Source organism: Theropithecus gelada, chromosome 6 (genome assembly GCF_003255815.1).
Source record: "Theropithecus gelada isolate Dixy chromosome 6, Tgel_1.0, whole genome shotgun sequence".
Taxonomy (NCBI): Eukaryota; Metazoa; Chordata; class Mammalia; order Primates; family Cercopithecidae; genus Theropithecus; species Theropithecus gelada.
The window spans coordinates 94,403,330-94,423,665 of NC_037673.1; the positions used below are offsets into that span (position 1 = coordinate 94,403,330).

Genomic DNA, 20,336 nt, shown 5'->3' on the forward strand with positions numbered 1-20,336 from the left:
TGGGCCACAAAGCAAGACTCCGTCTCAAAAAAAAAAAAAAAACAAAAAAACTGTCTTAATTTGAATTTCAATACAGTTTGTATAATAAGAGAATGAATTCGAGAAAATTAAGAAAATATCTCTAGTTAGGGAAAGCAGAGCTGGTTAAAAGGCTGTGTTAGCCTTTGGGAGGCTGAGGCGGGCAGATCACCTGAGGTCAGGAGTTCTAGACTAACCTGGACCACATGATGAAACACTGTCTCTACTTAAAAAAAAAAAAAAAAAAAAATTAGCTGGATGTGGTGGCACACCCCTGTAGTCCCAGCTGCTTGAGAGGCTGAAGGAGGAGAATCACATAAACCCAGGAGGCGGAGGTTGCAGTGAGCCGAGATCGTGCCACTGCACTCCAGCCTGGCAGACAGAGTGAGACTCCATTCAAAAAAAAAAAAGACTGGATTAGCAACTCAGCCCTTCTATGGATAAATCTGCTTATGCTACTTTTAAGTTACTGATGAAAAATGAGATAAAGACTGTAAAAAGTGTCTTACAGTCATAAAAGTACAATTTAAACATGTACTGTATAAATAACTTCATTTACAGGAAAGAAATTTGAGACTAGAAATTAAAGATAGTATAAAAACATTTTTAAAAATCAATCTGAAATTTGTCTTGTACATTAATTTTGTAAATGCCGATTAAAAGCAAATTTAACAAAGTAGCTAAACTGAATGTTAACACAAACAAAGCTGACAGCATGTAACACATTCCATTATTCTATGAGAATAATAAATGTATTTACCTTTCCAGAGGACCACCAAATTTCTTATAGCTCTTGATAAACCTAAGACAAAATAATTGTTTGGTAAATGTGAGCTTCAGTATTCACTAAAAATATAGGTATTTCTAATATTTACAGATATAAGAAGGTACTTGTTAGTATAAAAACTAATTCAAGGCATTGTTATCTAAGAAGAATGAATCAACTATGCTAAAAACAAAAATGTTAAAACATTAAGATACAGCAGGTAAGACAAGGCATATTTTAACACCCAGGATGATGTTTAGAGATATCAGTATAAATAAAACAGTAGAAGCTAAATTTTGTTTTAAAAATTACTTTATTATTTTCATAAGACCAAAAAAGGTCTGAAGCTACCATAGGAAGTATCTCCATAATAATTATTAATTATATTACACTTCCTCACATTCCAAGTGCTGATAAAAATTTACTGAATGGCTTTAATTCAGATGCGTGGTATTACAACAACGAAAAATTAAAATTTTACTTAAGAAAGCTACATAAGTGGTTAATAAATGAGGAAAAATATCCAGGTAAAGTAGAAGTCGAAATGCTTCCTCAACTAAAGACGAAAAGTCCAGCAATTCAGGTGGTCAGTACCTTTAAAAAAGGCTAACAATGTATTAAGTTTTCTGGTAGAAAGAATGAGGAAGAATTTTGTCAGGTCTAAGATTTAAAAGAAAAAAGTTACAATGGCTTGCAAGAAACAAACTTTCAAAATACAAAACTGAACAAGATTTTAATAAATTTCATATCCAAAACTATTACACAAACAAAAGTAAGCCGTTATCCCATTCCCCTTAAATAAATGTGTATATATAAACATTCTGAATGGACATTACAATTTATCCTGCATGGTCAATCTTACCTCACCTCAATTCCTACTTCAACATATCAGAAAAGGTTTTATAACAGGGTTATTTTCAAAAAGGAAATGACCTTGGTGTTAAGAAACTAGAAAAATACAGAACTTCTACAAAATATTAGTAACTGGGAGTCCTAAATGCAGTGAGAATTTTTAATAAAAAATTTAATAAAAAACCAAATGTATCATAAACACTTTTATTATTCAAAAGGATCACTATTCTGAGTCAAATTAATAAAAAAATTTTTGCAGCCTAAGTAGTTTAGCAATAAATAAATAACACGCAAAGGTAAGACACTAAACTTGTTAGTTATAATACCCAAAAGCAGAACCACCCAATTCCTACTCAAATAACATACATTTGCCTCTTCTAAAACTTCATCACAATTTTTGAAAATTACAAAATTTTCATATTTTAGTTTCACACTCTACTAAAACTAAGTTGAAGCGATTGTCTTATATCATCTTACCGCCTAATTTCTGCATCACTAAATCCTTTAATATTCTCGCGAGGAATAGTCCGTGGTCTTCCCCGTTTCTTTGGCCTTTTCCCTTCTGAGATGGAATCACTATCAGATCCAGAGTATCTCCTACTTCTACTGCGCCTCCCTTCACTTCCATTGAAACTAATCTGGAATTGGAAAATAAATATTTACCCAACCTTAGTGTAAAAACAGCTTTTATCTTAGGAGCAAAAGCCATTGTAAAAGATGGTCAGAATCTTAAAAATGTTATTCAAAGTATCAAAAACATTCCATAAACAAAATTAAAAAGCAAACAGAAAAATATATACATCTGGTGGGTATTTTGACTTAAAGGGTAATGAGACAATGTTACATCAAAAGCCTCAAAAGTTATTCTTCCGACCCAGCAACATAACTTCTAGGCATTTTTCCTGAGGAGATCAGAACTGTGAAGAAACACTGATCAATAAAGTTATTTACATCATAAAAGAAAAATGTGGCTGAGCGCAGCAGCTCATGCCTGTAATCCCAGCATGACTGGGAGGCCAAGGCAGGAAGATAACTTGAGCCCAGGAGTACAAGACCAGCTTAGGCAACATAGTGACACCTTGTCTCTACCAAAAATTTAAAATATTAGCAAGGCATTTTTGGAGCATGCACCTGTAGTTCCAGCTACTTGAGAGGCTGAGGTGGGAGATCACTTGACCCCAGGAAGTTGAGGCTGCAGTGAGCCATGATTGTACCACTGCATTTCAGCCTGAGCAACACAGTGAGATCCTGCCTCAAAAACAAAAAGCAAATAATCTAAATACTCATCAAAGAGAGACCAGACAAATCTATATGATAGAATGCTAAGAGACCATTAAAAACGGGGTTGTAGAATAATTAACATTCATGACATACTGTCAAAAAGAAGAAAAAGTTCCAAATTAATACGACTCCACAATTTAATTTGGCAAATGATAATGAATTTTTAAAAACTGGAATGATGTACACTGTGATAATATTAGTCGTTATCTCTGAGGGAACGGATTGATTAACTGTCCCTTTTTTTCTGTTCTGCTTAATATCCACATATTGCTATTCCAACTAGACAAGTCAGATATTTGAAAGAAAAAAATGCCAGTTGAACCCACATAAAAGACTATTTGTAACATCCATTAATTTTAATGGGATACATCAAAACATACATTCTGTAAGTCTTGGGAGTTTTTCCAAAGCTTTGGCACATATTCTGAACCTCTAATATGCTGAAACTTAAATGAAGTAAAAAATGGTATTTAGACCTTATTTTTTCTAACCTCCCTTAATCCTTTCACAAGATCTAATGTAATGCTGCATTCTCACACACTCTAAAACAAAACTACTTAGGGGTTTGAAGAAATAAACAGAAACAAGAAATAACATACATGGTTACTTTTAGGCCAAAAACATTATTTTTGGCTCCACGTCTGGCTGTTATGTAGAAACTTGGTAGGGGCACTGCTCCTACTCTAACAACAAATCTGATCTACAAGATCCTAATTCTTCTGTTTAACATCAGAGAGATGAATTTCAGGGCAACCTATACATCTAAATGTAAGGAAATACAGGAGATTGCAAAAAGAGAAAAAGATATAGGACTCGAACAGTGGCTCATTTGTGGACAGCACAGGTGACAGAAATCAAGTACCATACAAGACGGTATCAGCTAAAATCTGCTAATGGCTGAGTATAGGCTATTGTGAGATCATAGGACCTAACAGCCAAAACTCGGAGGACCTGCACCCATTCTCAGGCACTCTGCCACAAACTTCCACTAGGTGATCATGAGAAAGCAGCATGGTAGAAGACTGGACAAAACTTTTCTCCATGGTACAGCCTTAGAGAAAGTGAGCAGTCACCTTTGTGGAAACAGGAAGGAAGCCTTGCCAGACCCTTCTCATCTGCTCAACTGAGGGCACAGAATAAGATCTAATATGGTTGCAAGAAAATAAAAAACAAAAAACTCTACCCTTGGGGGAATGGTAGCAGGGCAGGGACTAGAGTGGGGCAAGCCCCTCATTTGCCCCAGGCTTAAAATTTAAGGAAACACCAAAAAACTCAGTAATCAAGACAAATAATTTTATAATATCCTAAAAACCAAAGGATAATAGAAAAAGAAATTAGTCAGAATTTTTTCCTTTTTGGCAATATAGCTTGGCATGGCACTATTACAGTTATTTAAAAATCTGATATTTGTTTACTTAGGCCACTGAATAAATACCAAATGTTTAAAAACTAAAATTACATAAAGTATGCTTTCTGAACATGGCAGAATTAAATTACCAATAATTAACAAAGATAGTTGAAAAATCTCCTAAATACCTGAACATTTTAAAACATACTTCTAAAAACACCTATGGGTCAAAGAGAAGTCACATGGGAAATTTTCAAATATTTTTAAATTAAGGAAAATATAAAGATAGATTTGGAAGATTCAGAAAAAGCAATGCTTAAAGAAAAATTTGTAGCATTAAATGCCGATATTAGAAAAGAGAGATTACATTTCTATATCTAAGCTTGCACCTTAAGAAACTGAATAAAAGAGGCCAGGTGCAGTGGCTCACGCCTATAGTCCCAACATTTTGGTAGGCCAAGGCGGATGGATCACTGAAGCCCAGAAATTCCAGACTAGCCTGGACAACGTGGCAAAACCCCATCTCTACAGAAAGCATACAAAAATCAGCTCGGTGTAGTGGGGCACACCTGTGGGAGGATCATCTAAGGCCATGAGGTTAAGGTTGCAGTGAGCCAGAATTGTGCCACTGCACTCCAGCCTTGGCAACAGAGCAAGATGCTGTCCCAAAGAAAAAAAAAAAAAAAGAAAGAAAAGAGCAAATTAAATCAAAATCAGAAAGGAAGAAATAATAAATTGCAGAAACTCATGAAATTAAAAACACACAAAAAACAATCAATGAAACCAGGAGCTGGTTCTTTGAAAAGATGAATAAAATACAAGAGGAGTAAACACTTCTCATTTCATGAGGCAAACATTATCAAATCAAGGACATTACAAGAAAAGAAAACTATGGACTGATACCTCATAGAAACAAACAAAATCGGTCCAGGTTGAATACTCTACTTTATAGAAACATCTTTAAAATTGCAAAATCACCTGTTTTGCACAATTTCTCATTCTTGGGAGCATATAAATTTCTTCAAGTTCCTTTTGTCTTTCTTCTTCTTCTAATCGTCTTCTTTGATCTTCGGGAATAATTTCCTCCCAATTCTTTGAATTTCTTTCAGGTTCCAACTCAATGTCATCCTCATCCATATTTGAGAAGTTGGCAACCTGATAAATTTCAGAATTTTAAGAGTAACTGTTATAGAAAAACTGATCCTTAATTTTTTTTTTAAAGGGAAGAAACTGACATGCCTAAATATCCTTAGGATAATGAATATGACTATGGACTAAACCAAAAATAACTTCTAAACAACCTAGATTCATTACCTCACTAGGGCAAAGCAGATCAAACAAATGACATCTAATAATCCTCTAGGAAAGATTTTCTTTTGCCCTACTGCTCAACAAAATTAGTAGCATCTCAGAACTAAAAGCAGTTAACAGAACAAAAAAAAAAAAGTAATTTATACTATTAACATGCTAAATAATCTGCAGAAATTCTCAGACCAGTCCATGTATCAAGTATTGTAGAACAATCTAGTATCATTTTTATGATCACAAAAACACAATCTAAAGAGCTACTGGCAGCAAAGAGCTACTGGCAGAGACACAGAGCTCTTTGAGAGCACACTACCTTCTGGGAGGATTATATAAAATAGCACATTTAAGGGTACTATGCAAGGTCTAGTATACAGAAAGCACCCATTAAGGCTAACTATCACAGCCGGGCGAAGTGGCTCATGCCTGTAATCCCAGAAACCACCTCTTAACCAGGATTACTCAACAGTCTTCTATTTTATCTCCCTGCTACAGCTCTTGTCTCACTACAGTTAGTCATCCACATAGCAGCCAGAGTGATATTAAAATTACAAAAGTTTTTTATTCACTGTGTGGGGTACATGCAGATGTTCTATAAATACTTGTCAAATGAACACATGAAATGAACTGACCCTTAAAAACTGCAGTTCATAGAAAATAGCTAAGATGTAGAGAAGCCTGTTTCTTTAAACAAATGGCACTTAACTTACTCCATGAGGTCAGTTGACTTATGTTGTTTTAGGACTCCTTTCAACTCACTGGCCCTCAAAAAACCAGGGATATTAAGTATCAATATATAGCAGCTTATTGCTTATTTTGACTGATTTACTTGAGTTTTCTTATTTGTGATAAGTTAATGTCAAAAACTGCTTCAAAAAAAATCAGCCGAAAGCTTTCAGTCATGGAAATCTAAGTAAGAGATCACATTGATTCATTTACTTACCGAAGTATTTAAGGACATGCTATTTGCCAAGCACTATTCTAGTTGCTAATTAGCAAACAACAGCTCTTTCCACCCAACAACATGTAACTTCATAAATGGATCTGGTCTCTTTCAAATCAGTTTGCTACTGGTTTGTCTGAACAAGGGAGAGTAGTTTTTATACAACATAGCAATCTTCCTGATTATGCTTAAAGAAAGATTAACAAACCACTAAATGACAATAATTCAATTCCTCTCAATTTATGTAATTACAAGGAAAATTTTGTTTAAATCTACCTTGAACTGGGAAAGCAATTCGTCTCCTACAGTTAAAGGACCTGGTTCATTTTCATGAGTTTCAGCTCTCTTCAAGATTTCATCTATATCCATTTCCTGTAATTAGAAAAACAATATTTAAATATACTTGAATCCTTTCATCCTACCAAACAGATGACACATATTCTGAAGCGGGTTTGTTGTTTTGTTTTGTTTTTTTTTTTTGTTTTTTTTTTTTTTGGGAGGGGGGACGGAGTCTCGCTCTGTCATCCAGACTGGAGTGCAGAGGCGCAATCTCGGCTCACTGCAAGCTCCGCCTCCTGGGTTCACGCCATTCTCCTGCCACAGCCTCCCGAGCAGCTGGGACTACTGGCGCCCGCCAGCACACCCGGCTAATTTTTTGTATTTTTAGTAGAGACGGGGTTTCACCGTGTTAGCCAGGGTGGTCTCGATCTTCTGACCTCGTGATCCTCCCGCCTCGGCCTCCCAAAGTGCTGGGATTACAGGCGTGAGCCACTGCGCCCGGCCGTTTTGTTTTGTTTTGTTTTGTTTTTTTTACCTGGGGCTCTTGTTCTTCTCCTTCAGGTTCCTTAAAAAGTTCCTCAGCACCAAACTTTAAAATGGCTGATAACTCTTCTTTATTGAAAGGAGTAGAACTAAAAGAGGAAAAACAAAAATGCTTAACATTAACAGTTAAAAATATTTACACAGCACTTTTATTAATTACTGACATTTTCACCTTTACAAAAGTTACATGAGGAAGTTAGATGAATCAAGTATTAGTATCCTTTTTTTTTTTTTTTGAGACAGTTTCTCACTCTGTCACCCAGGCTGAAGTACACTGGCACAATCTTAGCTCATTGCAACCTCCGCCTACCAAGCTCAACTGATCCTTCTGCCTCAGCCTCCTCAGTAGCTGGGACTACAGTTGTGTGTCACCATGCCCATCAAGTTTTTTATTTTTTGTAGAGGTAGGGTTTCACCATGTTGTCTAGGGCAGTATATTTACTTTAAAATAAGGAACTTGAAGCACAGAAGTTAAAGAGATTACCCCTAAAATTACAAATCTATAGCGATGAAACCAGGTATTGAAGTATGTCTTCTAACTAGAAATTAGTCAAAAGTCTTCCAAAATATAAAAAGTACAACACTGAATACATTTCCTCAATGATCTATAGTGATGTAACATATCAAAAAAATGAGTTTCCTGACTCTAAAATGACATTTTTAAAATAATAAAGTAACCACCTTGATGGGGCAGAACCTGTATGTAGTACTGTCTTCCCAGTTGTGTCCATTCTTTGAATTACAAGATGATCTAAAACCATCTTCTTTTTGGCCCTTTCAAGAATATCTTCTTCAACTGATCCCTTTGTAACTAGACGATAAATATTCACCTGTAAAAACACACACGAGGAAACAAATTGCAGCATAAAGGATTTGTTTTGCTAACTTCAAGTGCCTAAATGTTGGCACACAAATTGAAGCTCATTCTACACTACATGAAGTTTTCACGGGTTAAAAGCAAAATGAAAATTTAAAAAACATGTTTACAGCTAGAGTTCCTCAACTCAAACTATTTTGAAATATATCCTTCCTTCCTTCTTAACATTTTGGCAAGGAGACTGCATTTGCTTATTTTTGCTTTTTTTTTTAAAGGAAAGACAGTAATTTGTAAGTTATGATTTAGCTGGGGAAAATGGGGGGGAGCACATAAACTTCTGACAGCCTTATTATACTCGCTGCCTTGATTCTAATGTTTCATCACTCTATATAATGCAAAATTCTATGAACCACTCCCCAAGTTAATTAATAAGAAGCCCACCATAAAACAAACTCTTCAAAATTGAAAAAAAATTGGTGTAGTAAATTTTCCCTATTTCTCTAGGTAAAGGTTCAGTACCACCATTTAAGGGTATTTTGTTACAATTATAAAAATGGGGTCACATATTATATGTGGAGAATCTTGGAAGCACATGGACAAAATATACACTAACAGAAAGGCAGCATATGCTACTCAAACTCTTTCAAGTTAAAACAAGCAAGTAGACTTTTACTATAATTGAAAAACACTGCATTTTATAGTTATGACTAGAACACAGGATAAAAACAGCATACATGATCCTATTTATGCACAGTTACCTCAATTCTGTCATATTCTCCAGGTGATTTTGGTAAACCAAGTTCCTTAGCATCCTATCTGTTAAATAGTAGTATGACTGTTGCAGTGATCTTACCCTCTAGAAGATACACTGAAACCATTCCCCCACAAAAAAGAATTCTAAAACAGCAACATAATACAAATTAAAATTAAAAATACCTGTTTCTTTTGCCCAATTCGATGGGCTCTAGCCTGTGCCTGAAGATCATTCTGTGGATTCCAATCGGAATCAAATATAACAACAGTGTCGGCAGAGGCTAAATTAATCCCTAGACCTCCAGCTCTTGTAGACAGCAAAAAGCAAAAATCCTGTAAGAAATTGAATAATCAAAATGAAAATTTTTCAATTAATTTTCTGAACTTAAACAGCATGTTACTAATTAAACAAAAAGACAGTTTTTAAACTAATACATAAACATCTGGCAAGACCAACCAACAAAAAGACTCCAAAATCAAATATATATGTTATTAATACCAAATTCAACATAGTGTTTACGTCTGTTGAAAAAAAAAAAAAGAAAATGCAATAGGAAAGGAATGATGCTTCAACTCGAACTGTAAATTTTATTTCCTTAAAAAATAAAAGGCACATACCAAAAAAAAAGAACTCTATGGAAAATAGTGTGGAAATTCCTTAAAGGAACTAAAAGTAGAACTACCATTTGATCCAGTAATCCCACTACTGAGTATCTGCCCAGAGGAAAAAAGTCATTACATTAAAAAGATACTTGTATATACATGATTATAGCAGCACAATGTGCAATTGCAACAATGTGCAACCAGCCCAAATGCCCATCAATCAACAAGAAGATAAACTGTGGTATACATATACAATGGAATACTACTCAGACATAAAGAGGAATGAAATAATGGCATTCGCAGCAACCTGGATGGGATTGGAGACTATATTCGTTTTTTTTTTTTTTTTTTGAGATGGAGTCTCACTCTTTTTATTTTGCCTCACTGTAACCTCCGCCTCCCAGGTTCAAGCAATTATCCTGCCTCAGCCTCCCAAGTAGCTGGGATTACAGGTATGCACTACCACACCCAGCTAATTTTTGTATTTTTAGTAGAGATGGGGTTTCACCATGTTGGCCAGCCTGGCCTCGAACTCCTGACCGCAAGTGATCAACCTGCTTCAGCCTCCCAAAGTGCTGGGATTACAAGTGTAACCCACCACGCCCAGCCTGGAGACTACTATTCTGAGTGAAGTAACTCAGGAATGGAAAACCAAACATTGTATGTTCTCACTCATAAGAGGGAACTAAGCTATGAGGATGCAAAGTAATAAGAAATGATACAAAGGATTTTGGGGACTCAGAGGGGAAAGGGTAGGAGGGGGTGAGCGATAAAAGACTACAAATTTGGTTCAGTGTATACTGGTGAAGGGTGCACCAAAATCTCACAAACCACCACTATAGAACTTACTCATTTAACCAAATATCACCCGTTTCCCAAAAATCTATGGAAATAAAAAAAAAATTTAAAGCAAAGTGCGATAATTTGCTGTTTTGGGGTCTTGTCTTTACTTTTTTTGAGACAGAGTCTCACCTCTATTGCCTGAGCTAGAGTCTAGTGGCATGAGCATAGCTCACCGCAGCCTCAAACTCCTGAGCTAACTGATCCACTTAACTCAGCCTCCCAAGTAACTGGGACTATAAGGGAGTGCCACCATGCCCAGTTTATTTTTTTACTTTTTTTTTTTTTTTTTTTTGTACAGACAGCAGTCTCACTGTTTCCCAGGGTGGTCTCAAACTCCTGGCCTGAAGCGATTCTCCTGCACTGGCCTCCCAAAGTGCTGGGATTACAGGTGTGAGCTACCGTGCCCAATCTACCTAATTTATTTTGAAGCAAATTAAAGTAACTGTTCCATGCTGAAACAGTATTGATAATAAACGGCAAAATTCTTGGCTGGGCATGGTGGCTCACACCTGCAATCCTAGCGCTTTGGGAGGCCGAGGCAGGTGAATCACCTGAGGCCAGGAGTTCAAGACCAGCCTAGCCAACATGGTGAAGCCCCATCTCTACTAAAACTACAAAAACTAGCCAGGCACGGTGGCATGCGCCTGTAATCCCAGCGACTTGTGAGGCTGAAGCAGGAGAATAGCTTGAACCCAAGAGGCAGAGGTTGCAGTGAGCTGAGATCATGCCACTGCACTCTAGCCTGAGCAACAGAGCTAGACTCTGTCTCAAAGAGTGCAATTCTTAGGTTTAAACTAGAATAGTGACTTTAAAACCTCGTTTGCTGATCAAAGGTGGCTAACACTACTCCTTTTTTATCAAACTAGATATGAAGATTAAAAATGTCTGAATATAATAATGTAATATACTGATACTAAATCAAAATTATTTATAATTTAAAAAGCATTAATACATACCTCTGATCCCTCAGCATTAAAATGATCCAGAGCTTGTTTCCTCAGTTCTCCTTTTATTGATCCATCTAATCTCTAGAATAAAACACATTAAAATACTGCATATAACAGAATCGAAATGTTACAAAGCAATTATAAAATTAAGTAGAAATATGAAGCATGTCTTGCTAAAACTATAATAGAAGGTACCTACTAGACGGTAAAATAATGCTCAGGCATTCCGTCTTTGGTCTGTGCTCCAAATCACTAAGACTGCACCCTCAAGAGTAAATACAGCATAGGCTGTCATACTATTCTGCCTCAGTCCCATTCTAAAGGTATGTGATTGAGTACACAGCTGTTTACAAACACCTGAAACAAGTTTCATATCATGCCATGACATACTGTGTTATACTCTCATGTTTTATCATTTTACTTTCAAGATGTTGGTGTAACCCATTAAACTGATTCACAGATCCATTAACAGGTTACAATTAAGTACAGTGTGGTTACTAGAACAGCATTAGTGTCACTTGAGAACATAGATAGGCAAATTATTCAGCCCTACCCCAGACCTACTGAAGGGGTTTAGCAAAGGCCATCCAATTAATTCTGATGCACACTAAAGTTCGAAAATTATTGATGTGAAGCATCATGGGCTCTAGTCAACATCCTGCAAATGAGTATTTTATTCACTGGGTATCTTGAGCAAGTGATTTGACTTTTCTACACAAACTTTTTCTCCATGTCAGTTCTGCTTTAAGTAAAACAGACGTAATAGTAGTCCCTCTTTCGTAGACTATAGAGAACTCAGTGAGAGAACATAGGAAAACACGTAGCACAGTGCCTACACATACTGAATGCTTATTAAACATTAGCTACTATTTCACTTTATAAATGGCAATGATTTTGTAATTATTACCTGGTTATAGACTAGAAATAACTTGTCTACTGTGATCCATGCATTTAACCGATGTATTAAACTAGTATTTTGGGAAGCCATATGCCTACCTTTGCTTTGTTACTGTATGAATTTTAACTCTGAGAAGAAAAATATATACATTTTAAATGATGTATTCTAAGTGGTTTAAGTGAAATGCTCTTAATTATCACCTACACAAAGTAGGAAAACAGATGTCTATTAAGGTTTTAAAAAAAATAATGTTTCTTTTCCACTAAAATACAAACTAGTACAAATATTAAGAATAGTGGCATCTCATTACTGTGGCATGACCTAAACCAAATAAAATTAAAAATGATTCTCTCCAGGAAGCGACCTAGGAACAAGAAGGCATTAGCGGCAGAGAAGTGGTGCTTATAAACACTCAAAATTAGTCAAACTAATTTTTTGTTTGACCAGGTACACAATAATTTGTTTAAAAACAAATCAACACAAGGCAGGAGAAGAAAGCAAATGGAAGGACAGGAGGAATAGCTAAAGGGTACAAGTTGCTTTCCGATGAAAATGTTCTAAAACCACCTGTCTATTACACATATCTGTGAACATAGTAAAAACCACTGAATTGTATACTTTAAATGAGTAAATTGTATGATATGGGAATTACATATCAGTAAAAGTGTTTTCAAAACCCTCAACTAATGGTACTCTTCTACGTTTTCCCCTAAATGACTGTAATTATTTCTCAATGATATTCATATCACCAAATACCTGTCCTTCTTCACAACACTTACCAGAATTGTAATGTTACATTTATTTGCAATCACCTGCTTGATGTCTGTCTCCTGTAAAAGATTATAAGCTCTCACCAAGCAGGGAATGTGTGTTGAGTCCCATTATTATAATTTTACTGCTATTTTACTATCTACACTAAATATACACCATTTGCTAGCTGTATCTACATAATGTCTGCTATGTTCCTAGCACTGTTCATAAAATTGCTTCAAGGATTAAATAATTAGATGTAAAGTACTGAAAATAGCACCTGACTTTAAACACTCATCAATAATATTAGCTTTAGTTATACTGAATGAACTTCAACATAAATGTTGAATAGATGGAAGGGAATTTTGGTCTTTAGTTTCTTCTCTAAAGTTGTCCAGTTTTACTCAGCGAACACTGTGTCAGATAACTATGAGCACACCAATCATCAGAATCTTGGCAGCATTCACATTCAGAGGCTGCTGGCTGTTTTCCTCATTCAGATTAAAGACTAAAGGCTCCCCTGCTTTTAGATCTATCCAATCAAGAAAACTCCGTCTTAGTTCAATTTTTAAAATCTAAAGCAAGCACAGAAGAAAACGGCAGAATTAAAAGAAAATAAAAATTAGAGGAAAGGAAGAAAAATTGTTTTGTTGCAGTATGTAAAGTCAAGAAGAAAAAACGGAATGACAAACATTTTTTAAAGCAGATATATCTTTTTAAAGAAAGTGCAGTTTATATAAAAACCTAAACACTTATAAAATAATTTCAAAGGTAATACTGTAAAATATGCACAGGAATTAGATAAAATTTAAAACAACAAATACAATTAAATGCTTACTTGAAAGGGGAATTGACGATATTTCAAATATTCTGCAAGTATATCTAACATCCGCACCATTTGCGAAAAAATAAGAACTCGATTGCCTCGTTCTCTTAGGCGAATTAAGAGCTTGTCAAGAAGAATCAATTTTCCGCTACTACGAATTAAGTGCTACAGAAACAATAAATTCAAGTCGTTATATGTTAAAAGACGTAAATAAGTTGTCCACATAACACTTTAGTTGCTTGAATTCTTTTAAATTCAGATTTTTAATTTTCATGTTAGAAAACAACTTGTTTCACTTTTCAAAATTTTCTAAGACCGTTACCATTTCACTATGACTTAAGCTAAAATATTCCTTGCCATATCACACCTAGGTTTTTGTTGTATTGTCAGGGAGGAAAAAAGTACTGTTCACTCTGTTTGCTAGTTACTACACCACAGTGTTTCTCCAAAAATCTTAGCTGAAGAACAATTACACAGGAAGCAGCAGCAACTAAGCAACCAAAGGTTTAAAAGGAGTAAGCAAATGCATTCTAATGTATTAATTCTAGATGCTGATCCCAGCCCTTCAAGGCACTACAGGGGCTGGACTGCAGTTGTGCCTTCACACTTCTAATTTATCTTCCAGAAGTACCAGAAGGGTTAATTAAGATGTGAGGTCAAGATGTCCTTTAGACTACCATCTACCAAATCACTAAAGCAGCACAATTACTATTAATGATTTTTTTCATAATTATGAACATACTGTGGGATTTTTTTGCTGGATAAGTCATTATAGTCCATGGTTTGAGAGACATATTTTTAGAAAACTCATCAAAATAATTAGATAAATTAGAATTTTAAAATCTTTTCCACAAAGATTAATAACTGAGACCATTATATAAAGGCACCATTAACTAAAGAGAACTTTTAACCAATATATTAAAGCACTGAGCTATTTTAGATTGTAAGTGAAATCAACATTTCTAGAACTTTATCATAAAGTAACAACATTTAAAAATTCTTACTTGTAAGGCCTCCTGTTTATTATAGAATTCATTATTATCTGGTGGTTTAATGAGGTAGCAATGGTTACAACATTTCTTTAGTTCCATCATAATGTTCAAAAAGCCTGAGGTACTGCCCTTGGAACCTTTGCTGAGGGCTTTGTAATTCCTAGTTAAAATCCATCTTAAAAAAAAAAATTATGAAAATGACATTTAGCAGAACAATTACCAGGATAAATTCTAAAAGCTTAAAAAAAAAAAAAAAAGGCAAAAGGTAGTACCAAAGTAAAACTGTACCATTATGAAATTCACAACTGGATATATGATGAACCAAGCCTCTTTCATAATACTCACGAGAACACAACTTGTTTTCCGAACCATTAGCTACACACAGAACAGGCTAATGTAACATAATTATTACAGAGTATTAATCCTTTTCCCCTCAAATTTGCTAAAAAGATGGTCGCCTGCATTACTTATCTTAATCTTCTTACAACTTTCACTGCATTAGACATCTAATGAAATTGAATCTTCTACATGGACCTAAAAGAAACCTGAGGATACCTGGTTTTAGCCACAACTGTCTTCTCTAGATTGCAATTACACAATACATATGCAACTTACAGAAAACACCTTGGTGCTATTTTACTACTCCTAACTATATGTAACAATTCCTGTGCTCACTTCGGCAGCACTTATACTAAAACTGGACCGATACAGAGATTAGCATGGTCCCTGTACAAGGATGACATGCAAATCCACAAACCCTCCATATTTTTTGTATATATATACCATGAATACTACACAGCCACAGAAAAAAAAGGATGAAATGATATCCTTCAAATAAAATAATGTCCATGGATATAGTTGTAGACCATAATTCTAAGTGAATTAACACAGAAACAGAAAACCAAACATCGCATGTTCTCACTTATAAGTGCAAGTTACACACTGCGCACACATGGACATAAGCATGTAACACTGTGGACTACTAGAGGGGGGAATGAGGGGAACATGGGTTGAAAACTACCTACTGCATACCATGCTCACTACCTGGATGCAGTATTACCCATGTAACAAACCTGCACATATACCTCCAGCATCTAAAATAAAAGCTGAATTTTAAAAAGAAAAGAAAAATTTCCTCTCACCACGACCTTTTCCACCTTTTATTTTCCTCCTTTTATAACAAGGTCAGTTTTTGAAGGGACTTCAAAGTCTCAAATATCTAGTGTACATACTCTTTTATTACCATTCTTTACCACTAGTTATACAGGCAGTTCCCCAAAACTGGAATGAAAAGCAAAACAAAACCCATGGACAATGCTCAATGCCGTAAGAGGTAATCAAGAATAAAGAATTATTTTTCCTTATCCAGAAAAAGTTTATTATTAATTTCTCTAGAGGTAATAATTCTAAGAATTTTTCCAGAAATTTATGGCAGTATTTTATTACCTTAGTTGCCAAAAAGTACCCTGAAGAGTTTAAGTTCAACATTCATGATATATGACTAGCACTGAGAGAATTACAGGTGAATGTATCTTCTTCCTACTTTGACTTTTCTTACCAGATATTCTACAAAATGCATTACTTTTTTTAAAAGAACCCGATAACAAAATCAGATAATTGCCATTGTGTACTACAAAATATACTCTTATCATAATTATTAATTTGAATATTATCAAGCACCTAGATCTAACTACTGATCTATAGGGAATACAGGGGATACTGTTAAACTATTTTAGAGGGAAGTACTATGCAAAATCTAGATTGTAGAAAAATTCTACAGAACAACTGTTTTCCTCATCGTATACATTTTAACAAAAAAGAAGTACCTATGGATAAACTCAGAGACAAATCAATTGCCATATATGAACCTAACTCAATCCTGATTTGAGTAAACGTAAAAAAATTTTTTGAGACAGAGAAAATCTGAACAGATACTGAATACTGGCATCAAGAAATTACTTGATTCTGTTGAGAGAGCAATAATTTCCTAAATTGTGAAAATTTTAAAGTGGGTTATTTATGATGGGGTCTCACTGTCACCCAGGCTGGAGTGCAGTGGCATGACCTCGGTTCACTGCAACCTCTGCCTCATGGGCTTCAAGCGATCCTCCCACCTCAGCCTCCCAAGTAGCTGGGACCACATGCACCCACCACCACTCCTGGCTAATTTTTTTGTATCTTGGGTAGAGACAGGGTTTTGCCATGTTGACCTGGCTGGTCTCAAACTCTTGAGGCTCAAGTGATCTGTCCCCCCCTCAGCCTCTCCAAAGTGCTGGGATTACAGGCATGAGCCACCATGCCCAGGTGATACTAGTATTTTTAAAAATCAATTATTAGAAATACATAGAAAAATATTTATGGAAAAATGTCTGATCTGCTTCAAAAGGATAGTTACTGAGGGAAATGGGGATGATCAGAGATACATAAAAAGACTGGCTTGAGAGGAAAGTGAAGCTGGGGCTGGGCACAGAAGCTCACACCTATAATCCCAGCACTTTGGAAGGCTGAGGTGGGTGGATCGCTTGAGGTCAGGAGTTCAGGACCAGCCTGGCCAACATGACAAAACCCTGTCTCTACTAAAAATAAAAAAATTATCAGGGCATTGTGGGGCACACCTGTAAACCCAGCCGCTCGGGAGGCTGAGGCACCAGATCATTTGAAACCGGAAGGCGGAGGTTGCAGTGAGCCAAGATCGTGCCACTGTACTCCAGCCTGGAGTACAGAGGGAGACTCCATCTCAAAAAAACAAACAAACAAAAAAAGTAAAGCTGAGTCATGGGTATAAGAGTTCATTAAATTATCCTATTTTTGTACATGTCTGAAATTTTCCGTAACAAAAATAATTATGCAGTAAGTATATTCTTTCAAATGTGTGGCACCTATAGATTTACCATAAAATATAAATGTTTCTGAAACTCCAAATGCATGTAGCAATGTATTTCCTTTTATGCAATTAAATGTTTAAATAGATATTAGAACAGATTTTCCTTTCTGACTCTTTGAAAAGTCCTACTGTATAGATCTTGACATACAAAATTTATACCAGCTATGATCTGTTAATACTCTTCAAAAAGCAGCAGGGCCTAAAATTTTGTTCTAAGTTTCTTTTTTTGGCCTCTATCTGTTAACTGTCATAATCAAATAATACCTTCATATCGTGGAAATCCTAACACTTAAACTTTTTATAATGTAACAGTATGATATACAGGAAAGCCATTAATGATGTGTTAGAAGATAAATTAGTCTTGTTACTCATCATTTTGGACATGTCATTAAATCTCCTTTTGCCTCCTAACGACACAGAATAAACTTATTCTAAAACTCAAGAATTGCAACTGCTCTACGACACTATTGTAGAGTAGGTGGGGGCACCAAGAGCAGGACACAGACATGGAAGTTATTCAGAATTAAAAGTTCAGAACATGTGCTCTGTGTACAGCTTACTTGTAATATTGTTTCTGTAAAGCACTCATTTCCATTCTTAAAATCTGCTCAACCTTGGCAGGAAGAGATTTTTCCACATCTTTCTTAACTCGGCGTAACAGAAACGGCTCAAGCTCCTTGTGAAGGCTTGCATAACCATATTCTCTCCCTTTGCCATGTTCTTCTTCAAAATCTTCCCAGGAAGAAAACCTTTAAAATTTAAGAAATTGGAACAATCACTAGAAAAAGTCAAACTGCATATGAGTTTTTTTTTTTTTTTTTTTTTTTAGGGGAGTCATTTATAAACAAAATACTACAGATTTTTAGAATAAAAAATTAGCTAAAAACTTAGTTACTGGCCGGGCACGGTGGCTCACGCCTGTAATCCCAGCACTCTGGGAGGCCGAGATGGGTGGATCACGAGGTCAGGAGATCGAGATCATCCTGGCTAACATGGTGAAACCCCGTCTCTACTAAAAATACAAAAAAATCAGCCAGGTGTGGTGGTGGGCGTCTTCAGTCCCAGCTACTCTGGAGACTGAGGCAGGAGAATGGCGTGAACCCAGGAGGCAGAGCTTGCAAGCTTGCAGTGAGCCAAGATCGCGCCACCGCACTCCAGCCTGGGCGACAGAGCAAGACTCCATCTCAAAAAAAAAAAACAAAAAAAAACTTAGTTACTTCTAAAAATTTCCCTCCCAAGAAGATGCATGATGAAATATAATTAGTTGTTTTATAAGTTATGATTCTTGAATCAAGTGAATATGAAGTATTTTGAGGTATAGGAGTAATTATCACTAAAATATTTCTCAAAAAGAATACTTTTAAAGTTCTGGACCTACTGAAAAAGAACAAGTAGTGACCTTAGGGAACTTATTTAGCCTAGTCTAGTCTAGTTTTCCTCATTTAGAAAAAAGGATTGCCAGCACCTCATTGCTGTTACTCCTACTATTAAATACAAAGAATGTTACTATGTTAGTTTTTCAAGCAAGGTATATTTTGAACATGTGCAAAATCAACTGTTGTGATTTACATGGCGGCTTAAGTTTACTAACAAAATTGAAAAACTGAAATGGTATTACAAACTACCTGACCTCATTTTCCTTTTTTAAAAATTCTTAGTGATCTGTGATCTAATCTTTTAGGGCAATAAAAACTCTTACTGACCTTATTACCTGGGTTTCTTCCCACTAAACATAACCACACAAAACTATGATTAAAATTGTAAATTTGTCTTACTTTTCTGGCATAATGAAATGTAGCAAAGACCAGAGCTCTTTGAGGGAATTCTGTAGAGGAGTTCCAGTGATAAGGAGACGATGATTGGATTTAAAATCTATTAAAGTTTTATAGAGAAGGGAGTCATCATTCTTTAATCGGTGTGCTTCATCAACACCTATAAATGCCCAATTTAGACCTCCAAGGAATGCCTTAAAATAGAAAAACAATATTTTGAGAGAAAAATGGAATTCAGATTTAGCCTTACCATTAAATCTGAACTCTATTATTAAAATGAAACAAAAATTAAAAACACGCTTTGTCTAATTTTCAAATAAAAAATTGTAATTTCAAGATTACAATACACAAGTAACTCAGCACATATTCCTTCTATGACAAATTTAACCACTAGAACGTAATATCAAGCTAAAGTTTTTATTAGCTTATAAACATAATTAACAGAGAAAAATCAGCAGTGTCATTGAAAATTTTTACAAGATTTTTAGCCTAAGCCCAATAGAAGCCTCTATTAATGTCAATATGAAAAAAAACTAAGACACAAATTCAGAACAGCGTCTTATTCCAAGTGTAGGTACAATTCTTTGTACAACTTTTATGAACTGTAGAAATCTCTTAAACTTAGGTCTCCAAGTTACAGCAAGCCTGATTCCACTACTTAAGAGTTGTGTTACCATAGGCAAGTTCATTACATTCTTTGAGACACTTTTGAGTCCCGTTTTCTTTTCCATAAAGTAGAGAAAGCGAATATAAAGTAGATGGAGGAATTAAGTAAGGCAGTATCCATAAAGCCTTCATTGCTTCACACAGTGATAGCCTAATCCTATTAGTTATCTTCCTCTTCTTTAAAGAGCTTACAAATCAATACACACTATAACAAACTAGTTTCATTAGACCGAGTTGGCAAGGTTTTTCT

At 35.4% G+C, this 20,336-nt stretch overlaps 1 protein-coding gene and 1 non-coding gene across 4 annotated transcripts in view; one reads left to right on the top strand and one right to left on the bottom strand.

Annotated features, from left to right (window-relative positions):
- The window catches only part of CHD1 (chromodomain helicase DNA binding protein 1), a 76,952-nt gene that overhangs the window by 19,337 nt on the left and 37,279 nt on the right, over positions 1-20,336 (bottom strand). For all 3 annotated transcript variants that reach the window (XR_003119889.1, XM_025388528.1, XM_025388529.1), the window contains 12 exons: positions 19,424-19,614; positions 18,209-18,397; positions 14,777-14,939; positions 13,785-13,937; positions 11,308-11,379; positions 9,089-9,238; positions 8,017-8,165; positions 7,328-7,424; positions 6,790-6,885; positions 5,244-5,420; positions 2,114-2,274; positions 779-820 (listed from right to left, as the gene is read on the bottom strand). Coding sequence is in view for 2 of the 3 variants with exons in the window: in XM_025388528.1 (XP_025244313.1) it covers positions 779-820; positions 2,114-2,274; positions 5,244-5,420; positions 6,790-6,885; positions 7,328-7,424; positions 8,017-8,165; positions 9,089-9,238; positions 11,308-11,379; positions 13,785-13,937; positions 14,777-14,939; positions 18,209-18,397; positions 19,424-19,614 (1,640 nt within the window). In the remaining variant the exon portion in view is untranslated. The remainder of the gene's footprint in view (positions 1-778; positions 821-2,113; positions 2,275-5,243; positions 5,421-6,789; positions 6,886-7,327; positions 7,425-8,016; positions 8,166-9,088; positions 9,239-11,307; positions 11,380-13,784; positions 13,938-14,776; positions 14,940-18,208; positions 18,398-19,423; positions 19,615-20,336) is intronic.
- LOC112627190 lies at positions 15,432-15,534 on the top strand. Its single transcript, XR_003120052.1, has one exon. It is a non-coding gene; the product is annotated as a U6 spliceosomal RNA (small nuclear RNA).